General features: G+C 39.4%; 2 protein-coding genes across 2 annotated transcripts; both read right to left on the reverse strand.

Annotated features, from left to right (window-relative positions):
- Nucleotides 1-79: 79 nt before the first annotated feature.
- LOC110285900 (olfactory receptor 5AN1-like) lies at nt 80-1,018 on the reverse strand. The gene has a single exon (XM_021152363.1). It carries the CDS (start codon nt 1,016-1,018, stop codon nt 80-82), a length of 939 nt encoding a protein of 312 aa, XP_021008022.1.
- A 13,127-nt stretch (nt 1,019-14,145) lies between these two features.
- LOC110286064 (olfactory receptor 5A2-like) lies at nt 14,146-15,105 on the reverse strand. The gene has a single exon (XM_021152523.1). It carries the CDS (start codon nt 15,103-15,105, stop codon nt 14,146-14,148), a length of 960 nt encoding a protein of 319 aa, XP_021008182.1.
- Nucleotides 15,106-17,980: the final 2,875 nt, after the last annotated feature.

A 17,980-nucleotide genomic window follows, 5' to 3' on the forward strand; every position in this document is an offset into this window, starting at 1 on the left:
TATTATAACTTTGAATCTTTTTTTCCACATAAGTAGATAGTTTGTAGGGAAAATCTGCCAGAAATCTCAGACTCTTTTATTAGCAGCATCCCAGCTTCTTCTGTAACCTCTTTCCAGCATCTTTGATTTCCTTGTTCCTCAGACTATACACCAAAGGGTTCAACATAGGAATCAGCACAGTGTAGAAGATAGACACAAATCTATCAAAGCTGGAGGAGCCACCAGAGCTGGAACTAAAATAGACAAAAGCACTGGAGGTGTAGAATAGGGAAACAGCTGTCAGGTGAGAAGCACAAGTGTTGAATGCCTTGGACCTACCCTTAGCTGAAGTGATCTTCAGAATGGACAAGACAATATAGCCATAGGATATTATGATGACTAAAGCATTTGAAATACAAAACAACATTGTTAATATAAGGAGCACTATCTGTGCAAAAAAAGTGTCAGTGCAGGATAGATTTAACAGCTGGGGCATGTCACAGAAGAAATGTCTGATGACATTAGGTCCGCAGAAGTGGAGCTGCAGCAAGGCACACACCTGAGATAGAGAGCCCATGATTCCTGCTGTGTAGCTTCCCATCACCATCTGAGCACATAGTGTGGGTGACATGACTGATGAGTACAGAAGAGGGTTACAAATGGCAGCATACCTGTCATAGGCCATGGCTGTCATGAGGCAAGATTCACTCAGTCCCATTGTGGCAAACATAAAGTATTGAACTATGCAGCCCACAAAGCTGATAGTTTGCTTTTCCTGGAAGAGGTTGGAAAGCATCTTTGGGACTGTAGAAGAGATATAGCAGATGTCTATAAAGGACAGATTACTGAGGAAGAAGTACATAGGTGTATGGAGGTAGGAGTCCATCCTTATTAAAACAACAAGGGACAGGTTCCAGGTCAGCGTTGTAATATACAGGATGAGGAACATAACAAAAAGCAGTGCTGTGATTTGGGGAAAATCAGAGAATCCTAGGAGGATGAATTCCGTGATCTCAGTAATGTTTCTTCCCTTAATCATTGTCTTGGTAATCCTGGTTAGTATTGGGGAGGAGAAAAAGAAAACATCATTGGTTCAAGGGGAATAATAACATTTTCTATCTCTTTCTCTGAGTCTGGATTGAGAGTAATAGTACATTACCTTTCCATAGGAGGAACCCAGTGCTTCCTTTCCAGCTGTCAATGAAAACCTGCTCATTCTTTAGATCTTACCTGATTCATCTACTGTCATGAGGATTTAAGAAGATAATTAAAGATTGACTGGAAACATTTATTAATGCACCCATTAAATTGCTGAGCTTATGAAACAAATGGCAGGCATGACTGAAATAAGTGGTGTTAGTGGTTTACTGACACTCCTGAGAGTAATTGCTGCTTCAGTCTCATGTCAGTGTAGGTGTTGTTCTTTCAAAATAAATATGAAATCATTTTATATCAGATTATGATTTTAGTAATTTTTATTATCTTTTTCATTTAGGGAAAGATCTTCAATTGCAAAGAATTTCTCAAATACTTTGCTAATGTATTTAAACCACATTTTAAAAGTAGCCTAGAGTATTATGAAATTTATAAATAGTGATAGAATTATTCATGTGTGTCCAATAAAATCAAGGACCAAATCTTTGGAAGTCCTCCTATAAAGCAGCCAATCTGGAAATAGGTAGCCCATTCTTGACTTTCAGGAAGGATTATCTCAGTTTCAGGATATTTTTGTTAGTTGGACAGCACCATAGCAGGAATAAGGTCAAAGGTTCATAATCAGAGGTTTAGGTGTGATGCCCCTTGCACTCTGAATTTGTCTAAGCTGCTTAAGATAACTAAAGTTTCTGTTCTCCTTCCAAACTGAGCACCAGTTATCTTGGACCCCAAGTTTCCTGGGAGATTTATGAGCATCCTAGGAACACTGATTTAATGTCTTTAGATCAGGGAAACTCTTGCTCCATCACCTGCAATAGAATTCATGTTTTTTTTAACTTTCATTCTGGTAACATGGGTTGCCATGCTTTGGTGTATTCTGTGTAGGCCATCATCTCCAGAAGAGACTGGCTAAGTGTGGGTACTTACCTTTATTTCAAGTTATAAGTTATTTTGATAATTTTTCAATTTGCTAAAGGGGAAATTCTGAATATACCTACTGTCTTTGATACATATTTTCCCTGTGTTTACCATTTTCTGGGCAACTACAGGAGGAAAGTCTTCTGATATAAATCTTGAATTGGATCTTTTTTGGGTACAAGTAGCTAATGGAGATGTTTCTGAGCACTGACCCTACAAAGATGTCATCAGTTTGAGGTGTTTGAGGCACAAAACCAGGTGAAGCAGAGAATGATACTGAGTAACAAGTGATTCAAGTTAAAGAAGCCAGAGGCTGACATTCAGACCCATGCTATCTGCTCCTGTTGTCTGAGTTTGGATATCTGCTTTGTCATCCTGTTAGTCTCAGACTTACCAGCACAACCAAGGAGAATAACAAAAAGCTGTTTGAGTCCTTCCAAAAAGACAAAAGAAGTTACATTGGTATGTGTCCTTCCTTTAGCACTTACCTTATCTCTAGTTAACCAAAAGTTATGAATCAAGCTGTGTATTTCTACAGAGAACAATTTCTTATTTTTAAAGCAGAATTTTGAAGAACAGAAAGAAAGTATTACCCCAATGATGAAGAAAAGGAGAAGCATAAACAAGCATATTTTTTTTATCTCAGCCAACTTTTCTGAAACAAAATTAAGTTTGTTTTGATTCAAGTCTTTCTGGAATCCTTACACAACTGTCAGAATTGACATTCACTGTTTCTTTGGGTTGAAGATTCCCCTATTCCCTTATAATACAAGACAACAAACAAAGGCAATAAATGTCATAGTAAGATATTTAAGAATTTAACTCTCACTTCACCCCCCCAAATTAATGCAGACTTTCTTTTATGTTTGAGATCATTCTATTCACTGAAGTTCAGTAATCCAGGTAAAGAGAAAGAAAATGGTTATGAGGTAAGGAAGTTTGAAAGCAGTGAGGGGGTGGGGGCTGGATGGATGAGGTAAATCTCTAAAAGCCTTGCCCCATTTTAGTCCTACTGTAAAAACTTCACGGGTATTGACAGAACAGAGTCTACATTCAAAGTCTTGACATTAGCCCCAAACCCAATCCTAGAAGAAGATGTGGTTCCTTTGGAAGGTTCAAACTACCTATTCTTCCTTCTGTGTACTTTCCTGTTCAGTGCAATGGTTCTCCTTAATGAATGTTTATGGCCATGAACTTAGTTATCCACTCACAGCAAGTGAGGCCGCAACTCTGGGATCCTTTTGAGTTTAAAGGTGGAAGGAGAAAAGCCAATTACCGGGAAATACTACAGATACTTACTCTCTGGTGTAATGGTTGCTAGGGTGACTTCCCTAATGATTTCAGGCCCACTTTGCCATGTGTATCAATTTTCAACTTTCAACTGGTCCTTTAATGATCTCTGGGTTGTTACCCTATGGACCCAAGAACTATTTGTAGAAAGGACATAGAAAATCTTCTAGTCCTCAGATTCTCAACTTTTAGGTTGCAATCATAAGATCAGAGATGTTAAAGGATTTGCCCTTAGTGGCATAGCTGGCTAGTCCCCTAGCTGGATAACTGTCCTTTGAAGTTGCATACCCTACCCTGTTCACAACTCACTTTTATAGCTACAGTCATTTATTTCTTCAAACTCCTAACCTAAACCAATCATCCTACCAGTAATATTATCTCCATGCACATGAGAGGAAATTCCAGATCGGAGAAATGCACTAGTTCACTGTATCACTCTAGAGACTTAATATTATTATGACTTTGAATTTGGCTTTCACAGAACTCTGGTACAATTTACTTTTGTAGCTTACAGCTTATGCAACTTGGTGTAAATTAGCCTCCTCAGGCCTCTCTCTCTTATTGCCCACTAAATGGATCTAACAGTAGTTTCTAGTTCATATCAAGCTCTCATAGAGACTAAATCCACATTAGCTGTGTTCAGGAACCACATCATGTTTTATATAGCATGCAGGTTATACATTCTGCTATGCCTTGCAACTCATCCCAATATATTATTCTGCACTTCTAGTCCTTCACGGAAAAAAAAATCATTATAAATGTCTAGTTCTTCATCTAGGTGTGAGGTCATGTGGAATTTCCCCTGTACACATTGGCATGTCCACTACTATTGGCAATATGTTGGCCTTGTTTTCCTAAGCGTATTGTTGAGAGTTCATGGGATTATATTCCCCTGTCATGTCTAGAGAATAGAATCTACTAAAATGATTCTGTAGCCTGATTTCTACAATCTTTTTTGCCTATCTTCTTTGATTTTTTTTCTCAAAGTCTATGACCTCCCTAGTTGTGGATTTTGTTTCATTTTATACTAGGTATAATATAGTAGTACTAAGTGTAAATTCCCTTATGCAGAACAGACCTGCTTTCTAATCAGAATGTGACTGGTTACTTTCGTAATAGTAATGCCATTGTTGCCCTAGTAGGCACATGCTGCCTGATAGGTCATTACTGAATGTAACATAATGTCAAGTATGTTGGGCTCCAGGCAGACCCAAGGCTTTCTCAGAGGCCAAGTTGAAAGGATAAAGAGAATGCTAATTATGGTTCCTTGTTCAAGGTTAGACTTGGCAAGGTACGGTCTGGGGCTAGGCCCAGGGCCCAGAAATATTATGGCTTTGGATCCTGGGTATCAAACTTTCACCTATGAATGGGCTGTGTTTATTAGTACCCAGTCGGCCTTTATTTGTGGAATCCAATTCGCCAATAATTTTTTACATAAATTTCTGAAACTTTGGCCCATTTCTCCCTACAAACAGTATATAAGATGCTGTACTTCCACATAAAATTGTTGACAGGAGTCTTCAGCTCCTGTAAACTTCTTCTCCCCCCCCCTCCTCCTCTTCCTCCTCTTCCTCCTCCTCCCCCTCCTTCTCCCCCTCCTTCTCATTCTTCTTCTCCTCCTTCTTCTTCTTTTTTGAGACAGGGTTTCTCTATTTCTATTTAGCCCTGGCTGTCTTGGAACACACTCTGTAGACTAGGCTGGTCTCAAACTCAGAAACCTGCCTGCCTCTGCCTCCCAAGTGCTGGGATTAAAGGCGTGTGCCACCACTTCCCGGCTTATGTAAACTTCTTGATTACAGCTTTCTGTCATCTTTATGCCCACACCTCTACCCTACTTTTTCTTCATGACATCAAACTCTTTGGGATCCTTACTCTTGAAAGCTCAGGTCAACTATAATCATTACCTTTGTGCATATATGTATGAGTGTAATTTTTAATTTATTTTTTAATTGAAAGTAAAGTCAATTTCATACAGTATATTTTTATAATGGTTACCCCGAACCTTCCTATCTCCTCACCCTTCCAAATAAAAGCCTTTTCTTTGTCTTTTTTTATGTTTACGGTTTTGGATCCTCTTTCTCATTAACTTATTTATTTATTCACTTACTTCCCAACATCAGTTTTCTTCTTCTCCCAGTCCTCCTCTCACTCAGATTCTTCTCATTTCCCCCCATCTCCTCCTATGAGAAGGGGTGCTTAACTTCTGTATATCACCTCCCCGCCCTCCCCTGTACATCAAGACACTAGAGAACTATGCCCATCCTCCCCCACTATGGCCAGTCAAGGCACTCAGTTAGGGGAAAAGGATGCACAGTCAACAGATTCCAGGACAGACCCTGATCCAGTAACCTGCATGAAGATAAGTTGCATATCTGCTATAGGTGCAGGGGTAGTGGCTAGGTACCCCCATCTGCTCTTTGGTTGGTTGTTCAGTGTCTGGGAGCCCCAAAAGTTTCAGGTATTTGTTTCTGTTGGTCTTTCTATGGAGTCCCTGTACTCTTCTGGCCCTTCAATCCTTTCCCCAATTCTTCCACAAGACCTCCTCCCCCAACATCCTCCACAAACTCTACCATATGTTTGGCTGTGATGGCTGTATGTGTTTTTATTGGCTTCTGGGCAGAGCCTCTCAGGCAGCAGTCATGCTAGGTTCCTCTCTGTAAACATAACAGAAGATCATTAATAGTGTCAGGAATTGGTGCTTGTTTATGGAATGGACAATCACTGGTTGGCCATTCCCTCAGTCTCTGTTTTAACTTTTGCCCTGCACATCTTGGAGGCAGCACAAATATTTGGCTGAAGTTTATGTGGTTAGGTTGCTGTCCTTTTCCCCTACACTGGGAGTCTTGCCTGGCTACAGGAAGTGGACATTTCAAGATTCATATCCCCCACTGCTAGAAGTCTCAGCTAGAGTCAAGCCCATTGACACCGTGGGTCCTGTCCCATCCCTGGTCTCTTGCATGTCCTAGAGAAGCACCCTACCATACTACCAATTTCTGTTCTTCCTCCCTTGCTCTTCCTATACCTGATTTTCCTACACACACATCCTGCTTCCCTCCTCATTCTACCTCCCACTCAGTTCCTCCCTCTATTCAATTCTGATATCTACTTTGTTTTCCTGTCTGAGAAAGATTCAACCACCTTCCCTGCAATCCTTTTTTTTTTTTTTTTTTTTTTTGCCTCTTAGTTTCTGTGGACTTTAAGGTGATTATCCTGTACTTTATGACTAATATCTACTTGTAAGTATTTTGGAGCAAGGGTTACCTCACAGGGTGATATATTCTAGTTCCATCCATTTGCCTACAAAATACATAATGTCCTTGATTCTTGAGCCCATTTAGTTGGAAAACTGTTTTTCAGCCCTTTACTCTGAGGTAGTATTTATCTTTGTTGCTGAGGTGTGTTTCTTGTCTACAGCAGAATAATGGATCCTATGTGTGCTTCCACTCTGTGAGCTTGTGTCCTTTCATTAGGGAATTGCGACCATTGATGTTTAGAGATATTAATGACCAATGATTGTTGGGTCCTGTTATTTTGATGTTGGTGTTAGTATTGTGTGTGTTCTTTGGTTATGGTGGTGTGGAACTACTAATTTCTTGTGTTTTCTTGGGTGTAATTATGCTTCTTGTGTTGGAGTTTTCCTTCTACTACCCTCTGTGTAGGGCTGGATTAGTGGAAAGATATTGTTTAAATTTGCTTTTGTCATGGAATATCTTGGTTTCTCCATTTATGGTGATTGAAAGTTTTGCTGAGTATAGTAGTCTGAGTTGGCAGCTATCATCTTTTAGAGACTGTAAGACATCTGTGTGGGACCTTCTGGATTTTAGAGTCTCTGTTAAGAAGTCTTGTGTAATTCTAATAGGCCTGTCTTTATATGTTATTGACCTTTATCCCTAGTGGCTTTTAACATTCTTTTTTTTTTTTCTATATACTTTATATTGGTTATTATGTGGTGGGATGATTTTTTTTGGTCTTCTCTATTTGGTGTTCTGTAGGTTTCTTGTATGCTTATAGGAATCCATCTCTTTGGGTTAGGGAAATGATCTTCTGTGATTTTGTTGAAGATATTTTTCTATGCCCTTGACTTGTGACTCTTCTTTTCTATTCCTATTATTCTTAGTTTTGGTCTTTTTCTAGTGTCCCACATTTTCCAGATGCTTTGTACTAGAAACTTTTTAGCTTTAGCATTTTCTTTGACCAACATATGGATTTCTTCCATTGTATCTTCTGTGCCTGAGATTCTCTCTTCCATCTTTTATATTCTGTAGGTGATGCTTATGTCTGCAGTTGCCATTCTCTTTCCTAGGTTTTCCTTCTCTCAGATTGCCTCAGTTTGTGTTTTATTTATTGCTCGTATTTCCATTCTCAGGTGAACAGTTTTGTTCATTTATTTCACTTCTTTGGTTGTATTTTCCTGTATTTGTTTATATTGATTTTTCTGGTGTTAACTGGTCTTGGTGTTTCTGACTGTGGCTTGTCTCTCCTGCAAGCCTGTGTGTAAGTAATCCTGGGAGACCAGTTCTCTCCAGAATGAATTTGGATATTGAGAGCTGTGGCAAAGGGTCAGCTCTGGTGAGCAGATGGAAACTGGAAGGTTCCTGTCGCTGTCTGTTCCTTGGTTCCTGTGTCCTGATGGCTATGGGAGGGTCCCTCTTGGGCCAGAAATTTGAGCAGAAGTGGTGGTCTTACCTGTGCTCACAGTTATGTATGCACTCCTGGGAGACCAGCTCTCCCCTGACAGTATTTGGGTATGGAGTGCTGTGGCACAGGATCAGCTCCAGGTGCAGATGGAAATCGGAAGGATCCTGTGTTCTTATTCTTCTTGTTCTTCTTGTTCTTCCTGTTCTTTCTGTTCTTTCTGTTCTTCTTGTTTTTCTTGTTCTTCTGGTTCTTCTTGTTCTTCTTGGTTTTGGTCTTCTTGTTCTTGGTCTTGGTATTCTTGTTCTTGTTCTTCTTGTTGTTCTTCTTCCTCTTCTTTTTTTCTTCCTTCTTCCTTCTCCTCTTCTGGCTTTTTCTCTCTCTTTCTACACTTCCTTCTCCCCCTCCTCCTCTTTCTCCTTCTCTCTTCTTCCATTTTCTTCTTTTCTCTTCTCTCTTCTCTCATCTTCTTCTCTCTTCTCCTCTTCCTCCTCCTTTATCTTTTCTCCCTACTCCCCTAAGAAATAACAATAATTTCAACGAAAGACATGATTTCTTTTAAAAATTACCAAACATGATGTTTTATAAAATTTCAAATATCATTCAGTGGGTAAGCAAATAAGGAATAGAGAACAAGAAGGTTTTCACATAGCTTATTACATGATGACAGGACTTAATGCTTTTTCATGCAAAGTCAATTTGATACTCAATTTCCCCTGTAAATCTAGCTAGCAATATATCTTTAGGATATCTTCATTGTTATTAATTTTTAATGTAACAACTCCCATATCTGAGAGGCAACTTGTTATGCTCTCTGTATACTAAGAATTTAGCCTTCTTTTATGTATGGAGCAAAAGAGGATTGCAAGCATGATGAAATCAGCCAAGAATCCCAGAGGTGGCAAACAGGATCCTCAAATATTCCCTGTTCATCAGTAAACTTTAATTTAGTTTTTTTCATTGGTGACAGCTAAAAATTTTTACTAGTATGAAACAGTCATCAGATGAATTCATGCAACTCCTCAGTATTTTCAGAGTCTTGTGGGTTTTGTACCTTCTCTGGTGTTTCTCAGTGTTTATCAAATGAAGTTCTGAGCATCATTTATATTTTGACTAAGCAAAGTTCTATTTTCTGAGATTTAGTAATCAATTCCTAGGTTTAATTTTAGTGTATGTTAATTTAGTCAAACTCTCATGGATTCTAATTAGCAACTGGTGTGTTCTGGAAATTCAACATAAATATTCAGACTTTTGAGATTATGCTTTAATTACAGCTTTTCTCTCTTCCCGTTTCTCCCTTCAAACCTCCCATATATGCCTATCCACTCTTCTTCAAATTCATGGCCTCGTTAAAAAAAACTGTTATTGCATATATATATATATATATATATATATATATATATATACTGTTATTGCATATATATATATGTATACATATATTCATTTGCATGAATGCACACACACACGCACACACACACACACACACACATATATATTCATGCAATAACAGTTGCACGAACCACAATTTAATTTGAGCAGGGAATATTTGAGGATCCTGTTTGCCACCTCTGGGACTCTTGGCTGATTTCATCATGCTTGCAATCCTCTTTTGCTCCATATATAAAAGAAGACTAAATTCTTAGTATACAGAGAGCATAACAAGTTGCCTCTCAGAGGTGGGAGTTGCTACATTAAAAATTAATAATGATGAGGATATCCTAAAGATATATTGCTAGCTATATTTACAGGGGAAATTGAGTATCAAATTGACTTCTGTGCAAATGGACCAAGTTATAGCCCTGAAAATTATCTGTGAGAAATTTACATGTTTTTATTATTACTTCTTTTGTTGAAAATGTATTTTTCTCACACAATATATCCTGATTATGGTTTTCCTTCTCTCTAATCCCCCCAGTTCCCCCCCCCCATCTTCCCTTCCATCCAGAGCCACCCATTTCTGTTTCTCATTAAAAAACAAAAAAGTTTCTAAGGGATAATAATAAAATAAAATGAAAGTAAGATAAAATAAATTAACACACTAGCATAGGACCAAACAAACATACAAAAAACAAACAAGGAAAAATGCCCAAAAGATAGCCAAGAAAGAGAAAAACACTTGCCTAAACACTCAGGAATCTCATAAAAATACTACAATGGAAGCCATAATAAATACACAAAGAATCTATAGGCTAAATCCAGAAAAAAATATAAAATAGAACAAAATTAAAAAGGGTAAAAATAAAAAATAAAAAAATAAAAGACTTGCTACAACATATGAGACAAGAGACCTTCAAGGATGGCATTGATTCTGTTTTCTGTTCCCCATCTACTCCTAGTCATGTAGCCTACACTTAAGCATAGCTTGTCTGTTCATTGAGATTCCCTTGGAAAAAACTAAATTTTCAATTGCAGATGGCTATCAATTGGAGATAGCTACTTGGTTAAGGATGGGGCATGTGTCTACTTTTTTCAGCTCTTGAACTTTAATTGGTACAGACACATTCAGGCCCTGTTCATAATACCTTGGTCTCCAAGAGTTCACATGAACATCAATCATATTTATTTGGAGAACCTTGTTTTGTTGGTCAATAAATTTATTTATTCATTAATTAATTTATTATAAAGTTAAAGTTCTAAATTTAAACAGAATTTTATCACTTCCCTCCTTTTCTCCTTCCTGCCCCTCCTAGCTATCCTCGTTCAAAGCCTCCCACGTGCTTTCACTCTTAAATTGATAGCTTCTTTTTATTATAACTATCATGAAGTGTTTTACAGTGTTTTTTTCTTGGAGGGAAAGAAAGGTTTTCAGACACCATTGCATACACTAGCAAGATTTTGCTGAAAGGACCCTGATATAGCTGTTTCTTGTGAGACTATGCCGGGGCCTAGCAAACACAGAAGTGGATGCTCACAGTCAGCTATTGGATGGATCACAGGGCCCCCAATGGAGGAGCTAGAGAAAGTAACCAAGGAGCTAAAGGAATCTGCAGCCCTATGGGTGGAACAACATGATGAACTAACCAGTACCCCTGAGCTTTTGACTCTAGCTGCATATGTATCAGAAGATGGTCTAGTCGGCCATCAGTGGAAAGAGAGGCCCATTGGTCATGCAAACTTTATATGCCTCAGTACAGGGGAACGCCAGGGCCAAGAAGTGGGAGTGGGTGGGTGGGGGAGTGGGTGGGGAAGCGTGTGGGGGACTTTTGGGATAGCATTGGAAATGTAAATGAAATAAATACCTAGAAAAAAAAGTTTGTAATTTCATAGCCATTGATGACAGTTTCCTATATCAGGGTAAATTGTATAATACATGAATTACAACTCCCAGAATCTGTCTGAATTTGTACAGCCACTAAGAAGTTCTGAGGGTTTTTTTCTTGTGTGTGTGTGGTTTATGTATCTGTGTGTATGTGCATGAATATGCATATATATGTGTGTGCATATATACATATATATGTGTGTGTGTATGTGTAAGTGTAAGTGTAAGTGTCTGTGTCTGTGTCTGTGTCTGTGTCTGTATCTGTATCTGTATCTGTATCTGTATCTGTATCTGTATATGTATATGTATATGTATATGTATATGTATATGTATATGTATATGTATATGTATATGTATATGTATATGTAATGTGCAGTGCCTCAGGGACCAAGGATGCCTGCCCTGGGGCATAAATACCTCTTTACTTCCCCCAACCCCAATAATGAACCAGTTCTCTGAAGCTGCTCCCAGGTGTGTTTATTCTCCACCATCACCCACCCCAAGAACTCACTGCTGACCAAGATATGTCTGCCCCTACCTGCCTCAGCTAAGCTTCCCTCCCTCTAGTTCAGCTCAATGTGCAATAGGCCTGAATAGGCCATGAGAGAATCAGATACAGGCTTTCGGGGTAGGGATATTCACTAGAGTGTGAGCAACCTGTTGGGGAACACTTCCTTGAAACAAATTGAATCTTGCTACCTAGTCAGCCCTCAGGTAACAAAGGTCTTCATCTGGTGGCAGAATCTTTTGAGCATCTCCATCAATTCTTGAATTAAACTAGTTTGGTCTGCCATGAGTTCATAGAGGGAATTGCCCTGCCATGCCCAGAGAAGACTGTAATACTGTCCATATAATAAGATACTAGCAGTAGATTCTTCCCTAGGGTCGAAGACTTCCCCACCTTTTCATTCCTGGCCAGGTTTATGGTAACAATCTTGAATACCACTCTAGGGAGTGGACCTTAAACCTAAGCAGAAATTGGTTAACCCAAAAATGTGGTTATTCATGCTATATTTGTGCACAGGACATAGTTTTCTGTCATTGTAACTCACAAGTGACTGACTGACTACCTGTGCTTTGTGATTTTCCTGGGATCAAAAGGGCTTTGGTAGAACCACTTTTCCAACTCTGTCCTTCTCAGCACACAGGTTTTCCATTCTAGCTCTCTTCTATACCCACAGATGTCCTTGTAGGATGTCCAATGGTTCTGGAAACTCAGTGTCCTGGGACTGAGTCTCCACTTTGACGAATGTTTTCTACTATTGCTTCACAGGATCTTCAGACCTGCAGCACAGTGCCAGGCCTCAATTTTTCTCCACAAATTCTTTCATCTTTTAGTTTCTGTACCATATAGACATCTTTTCCTCTATTACCAAGTTTTGCAGTAAGCTCCACGTGTAACCTGGTCCTTTTGGACCATAGTTGTATGAGTTTCTGCATACTAATCCTGATAAAATACTGTTCTATTGTTCTCATGAAGCACACGTTTCACTGCAATGGTGCAGATTTCTTAATCACAACAGATTCTTCAGACCCAGTCTGATTAGCACACACACATTCTTAACTGACATATCTCAAAAATGTCTTCTCTCCCAGATTCTAAAAAAAATCATTGTCACCCTGAAACCTCATGAAAAGGGTCTCCATTTCCCATACTTCTTTCAATATTACTCTCTTCCAAGCTTTTATTAAAATGGTACATTAAGTTCTTTCAATACAATTCAATGATTTTTCCAATCCAAAGTTGCAAAGTCTCTAATTCCTCTGCCCAAAAATCTGGGTCAGGTTTATCATGTGAACATTCCCATTTTCCTCAGTGCCAATTTGTGTTCTTGGGATAAAAGATCCCAGCAGAAAACAACAGGGAGGGGGGGGATTTATTTAGTTTACAGTTCCTGTTTAAATTCTTGAGGGAATTTGATACAGGTGTGAACACAGTTAGTCACATCACATTTACATTCAGGAGCACAGAGAGGTTAAATGCAAGATCATATGGATGTTACATTTAAAGTTGAGTACTCAAGTCACTTATTCGCAGCACCTTGACCAGTCACAAATCTCTGTTTTGATAACGTTCCCCTGGCCTAGTGTCTTCTCTAACCAAGACTGAGAGTTGTACTATCTAAAGATATAAACATAATTACTTAGCAAACAGTTTTGATACATATCCATTTGTTTGGTTGGTAGGTAGCCCTGGCTGTCATGTCTGTCCATTTTGTAGAAAAGGATGATCTTGAACTAACAGAGATCTGCCTGCTTCTGTGTCCAATGTTGGGATTAAAGGCATAAACCACCATGACCAGCAACATATCCATTTATCAACAGCAAGTTATCCTTAGACTCCCAGAAAGTGGCTGTGACCCCCTTAGTCATAGGCTTTAGGTCATGTTTATAGTCCCAGGTACATGAATTCCCTCCAATAGAACAGGCTTCAGATCCAATCATGAAGGGACTGGTTAACTCTCAAACATTCATGCCACTACTAGTCCAGTGAGCATACACTATCAGGCATTTTGTTATTTTAATTGGCAAGATCCACAGCTAGGCAATATTGTTGATGACTTCTCTCACATCACCCTCTGGTACTATTAATGCTAGCCAGCAGGGAGGAAGCTTCCATCTGAGTTCCAGCTCAGTTTCTCTGTGCTCTGTATCCAAACTATGGAAAAGAGGTATTTTGATGTGGCAGAGTGTTATTTCATCATGGTGAGGTTTTCCACTAAAGAGGGCATTGAAACCTAAAAGTACTCATGCTATTTATTTTAGGAAATCAATAATGACAAAACCATCTCTAGTTAAATGTAATGTAAGTGGGTCCATTCACATCATCTTGAAATTCAAGTAGTCAAACCTACATGAATTTCTGCAATATTCATCCACTCAGACTGTCATGTAAACACCACCCATTGTCAGAAAAATGAATGCCCATGAGAAAGCATGCTGTCCCTTTCCACAGCTTTCCTCACAGCATTTTTAATGTCCTTATTTCTGAGGCTATAGATGATGGGGTTCATCATGGGGATCACTACAGCATAGAATACAGATGCCACCTTGTCATGTCCGAAGGAATAACTTGAATTGGGTCTCATGTACATGAAGAGACCAGAGCCATAGAAGAGGGTCACAGCAGTCAGGTGAGAAGCACTGGTGCTAAAGGCCTTGGTCCTACCTTTAGCTGAGTTGATCCTAAGGACAGCAGCAATAATGTATCCATAAGAGACGAGGACCACTAGGACAGAAATCACCCCCACAATGACACCTAAAATAAAGGTCACCACCTGGCTGGTAAAGATGTCAGAGCACGCTAGAGCCAGGACTGGAGGAAGGTCACAGAAGAAGTGGTTGATTATGTTGGGCCCACAGAAATCATGCTGGTAGACAGAGCATGTTTCAATCAAAGAACTAAGGAAACCACCCATATAGGCACCAGCCACCAACTTTAAACACAGAGTATGGGACATGAGAGCCATGTAGAGCAGTGGGTTGCAGACAGCAGTGTACCTGTCATAGGCCATAGCTGCCAGGAGCAAGCATTCAGTCAGCCCCATTCCACAGAAGACAAAGTATTGTGTGGCACAGCCAAGAAAAGAAATGGTGTTCTTATCTGTGACAATGTCAGAAAGCATCTTGGGGGCAGTGGAGGATGAATAACAGATGTCCAGGAAGGAGAGATTACTGAGGAAGAAGTACATGGGTGTGTGGAGGTGACTGTCCATCCTAATGAGGGTGATGAGGCTCAAGTTCCAGGCTAAGGTCAGGAGATAAATCCCCAGAAACAGAATAAAAAGGAAGATTTTCATCTGAGGCTGATCTGAAAATCCCAGGAGGATGAATCTGGTCACAGCTGTGCTGTTTCTTCCTCCGGCCATACACAAGCTTCCTGCATAAGAAAAGAGACAGTCCTGAAGTTTGAGAGCTAGTGTTTGTAACTTTAAAAGAAATACTTGGGGCTGGAGATGTAACTAAGTTGGTATACTGCTTAACTGGCAAGGCCAAAGCCTGAGATTAATTCCCAACACCACATAAACTGGATATGTTAGCAACAGGTGCCAAGGTGAATTAGAAATTCAGTGTGATTCTTGACTATATTGTTAGTTAGTTGAAAGTCCTCATGGAACACATGAGACTATGTCTAAAATAAAAAGAGATGGGGCTATTGAGATGACTCCACCAGTAAGATGTTTGCTTCACAACCATGAGGACCTGAGAGTGGCTCCCCCGCAACTATGAAAAATGAAATCTTGAATTTGACCAATTTCAGCATCACAACCTACAGAATGGAAGGGCTGTGAACATGCATCCATGATAAAGGGGGAGAAAACCTCAGAAGCATCATATGCTAGGATTTTCCCAGAGAAAAGAAGCAGGAAGAAGAAAGGGTTTGTTATTTTAGTGATTGGCAAAGGTCAGCTTGGATGTTACCAGTTAGCTCAGGCTACCATTTTAAACACAGGAGGTAAGCTTGTGCATACTTGTAGTAAATATTTAAATCCAAGCCTGGGGTTTTTAACCCTACCTTTGGTTATTGAGTTCCCAGATAAAAGAGACACTCAAAGCCTTGATATTTAAAATAAGCCCTAAACAGCTCAAGAGCTGGGCAACTGCCTCCCCTCTTGCGGTTAGAATCTATTTTCCTATTTACAACTCCAGTTATTACTTACTATTTATTATGTTTCATCCAGGCTGCTCTTAACTCCAACTGGGTAGCTCTCAAGGCCATGCTCTCTTGACCCTTAACCCATGGTGGCTTTTCCTTCCTCCTTCCTGTACCTTCTTCTTCCTTGTGACCCTCCTCTCCCCCAAGTCCATGAAACCTAAACCCCACCTATGTCTATTTTGCCCAGCTATTGGCATCTTTATTCACCAATCAGAATTAACATGGGGCAGGGTCACAGGGGCTATGTGCAGTCTCTAGATCATTGGGGGCCACATATAACCTTACAATAGACAATAAAAGGCAAAACCTCAACACACACTCTTCAATGAAGAAAGACAGATTTGTACTGGTATCAGGTCAAAGTGAAAACAAGTGTGTCTCACAAGGCAAATGAACATTTGCCGTGATAGATTGGTGAAGCTCAAGTTCCTAGTCTTCTCTCACTTGTGTTTGGCTGTCCATCCTTGCCTGTGCTTTTTGTCACTTATACTCAGGTGTGACATCTGCTGCTGACTTGGGCTGTTCTAAGATGTTGAATCTTCCTTCAAATAACAGGTACCTGTTGAATATCCATTAAATATTCATGAACATTCATGATTATTCACAGTATGGAACAAAAGCTTTCCATTGCTTATCCTCAGAGTTCAGCAGAGTGTCCCATCAGTTATTATGCCTGGCATGTAATTATAATAAACATCTAATGTGGTTTTAGACACAAACAATGATCCTAAGATATAATCCCATATAACATAACTGTGAATAAATACTTTTTTAATGCTTGCTATGTGCCAGGAATTGTTGTAGGACTCAATTTGTACAAAGCCTGATCTAAACAGCCTCAGGACCTGGCAGCGTTTCTCTGCCCTTTTTACAAAGGAAAGTTGGGATGAGATGAAATGTACTATTTTCAGGTTGAATGAAATAGGTCGGAATGAGTTAGACTTACTGAGTTTCTTTAGGTGAAACGTCTTGAGATCTTGCACCACCAGAGAAAATATTGGTGGCTTTTCAATATTCTTTGGTTCATTTGCATTTCCCACTGGTGTGTCTCATTTCTGCTTACATCATTTTTTAAAATGTTCACTAACTTTGTGTAAATAAAAATGTGTCCTTCTGGAATCCCTGCTCCTTTGTCACTAAAGTTTTCAAATGACCTATGGGAGTTTATTACTTTAATGGGCAGAGATGCCCTCTCCTCCATCCCCGCTCCCAGAGGCTGCCTGCTGCAACTACTCCAGGATCCAATGTGTAAAGCTGAGCAACCATTAGCGCTAACATCTACTGAGTAATAATTATTCTCTGGAGTAATGATATTGTGGCTGGCTGCCCATTACCAATGCCCCCCGCCTTATTCTCTGATGAAACTTCCTTTCTTTTGGGTCTAAGAAGATGCCCTCTTATATTGAAAAACAGCCTTTCACTGTAAGATGTCCTCAGCTAGAAACAAACCTCACACCCAAACAGACTAAGACTAGTGCTAAAACATAAAGTGAATAAAAATTAAATAAATAATTAATTAAAAATATAGTTCTTAGAAACAAAATTTTCCAACTAAGTTATTTTGTATCAAATTCCGACTGTGCTTTTTTTTTTATCCATAGAAACAAATATGAAGATGTTTAATAGCTTAAACTAATATAATAATGACTTCTGCCTGAAAGTATGTTGAGGTCATCAAATAAGATATGAATAAAAAGGTCTTCACCTGGTGCTTGATAAACGGAACTCATTCCAAGACATAAAGTATGTCAGCAAGCATGTTTTGGCATCCACAATAGTATCTGGGTTTGGTGATTGATCCCATGATGGATCCCTAGGTGGGGCGGTCTCTGGATGGTCATTCCTTCAGTCTCTGCTCCACATTTTGTCTCTGTAACTCCTCCCATGGGTATTTTGTTCCCCCTTCTAAGAAGGATCGAAGTATCCACACTTTGGTCTCCCTTCTTCTTGAGTTTCTTGTGGTTTTTCAAATTGTATCTTGGGTATTCTGAGCTTCTGGGCTAATATCCACTTATCAGTGAGTGCATATCATGTGTGTTCTTTTGTGATTGGGTTACCTCACTCAGGATGATATGGGAAATGCAAAT

This window comes from Mus caroli, chromosome 19 (genome assembly GCF_900094665.2).
Source record: "Mus caroli chromosome 19, CAROLI_EIJ_v1.1, whole genome shotgun sequence".
Classification (NCBI taxonomy): Eukaryota; Metazoa; Chordata; class Mammalia; order Rodentia; family Muridae; genus Mus; species Mus caroli.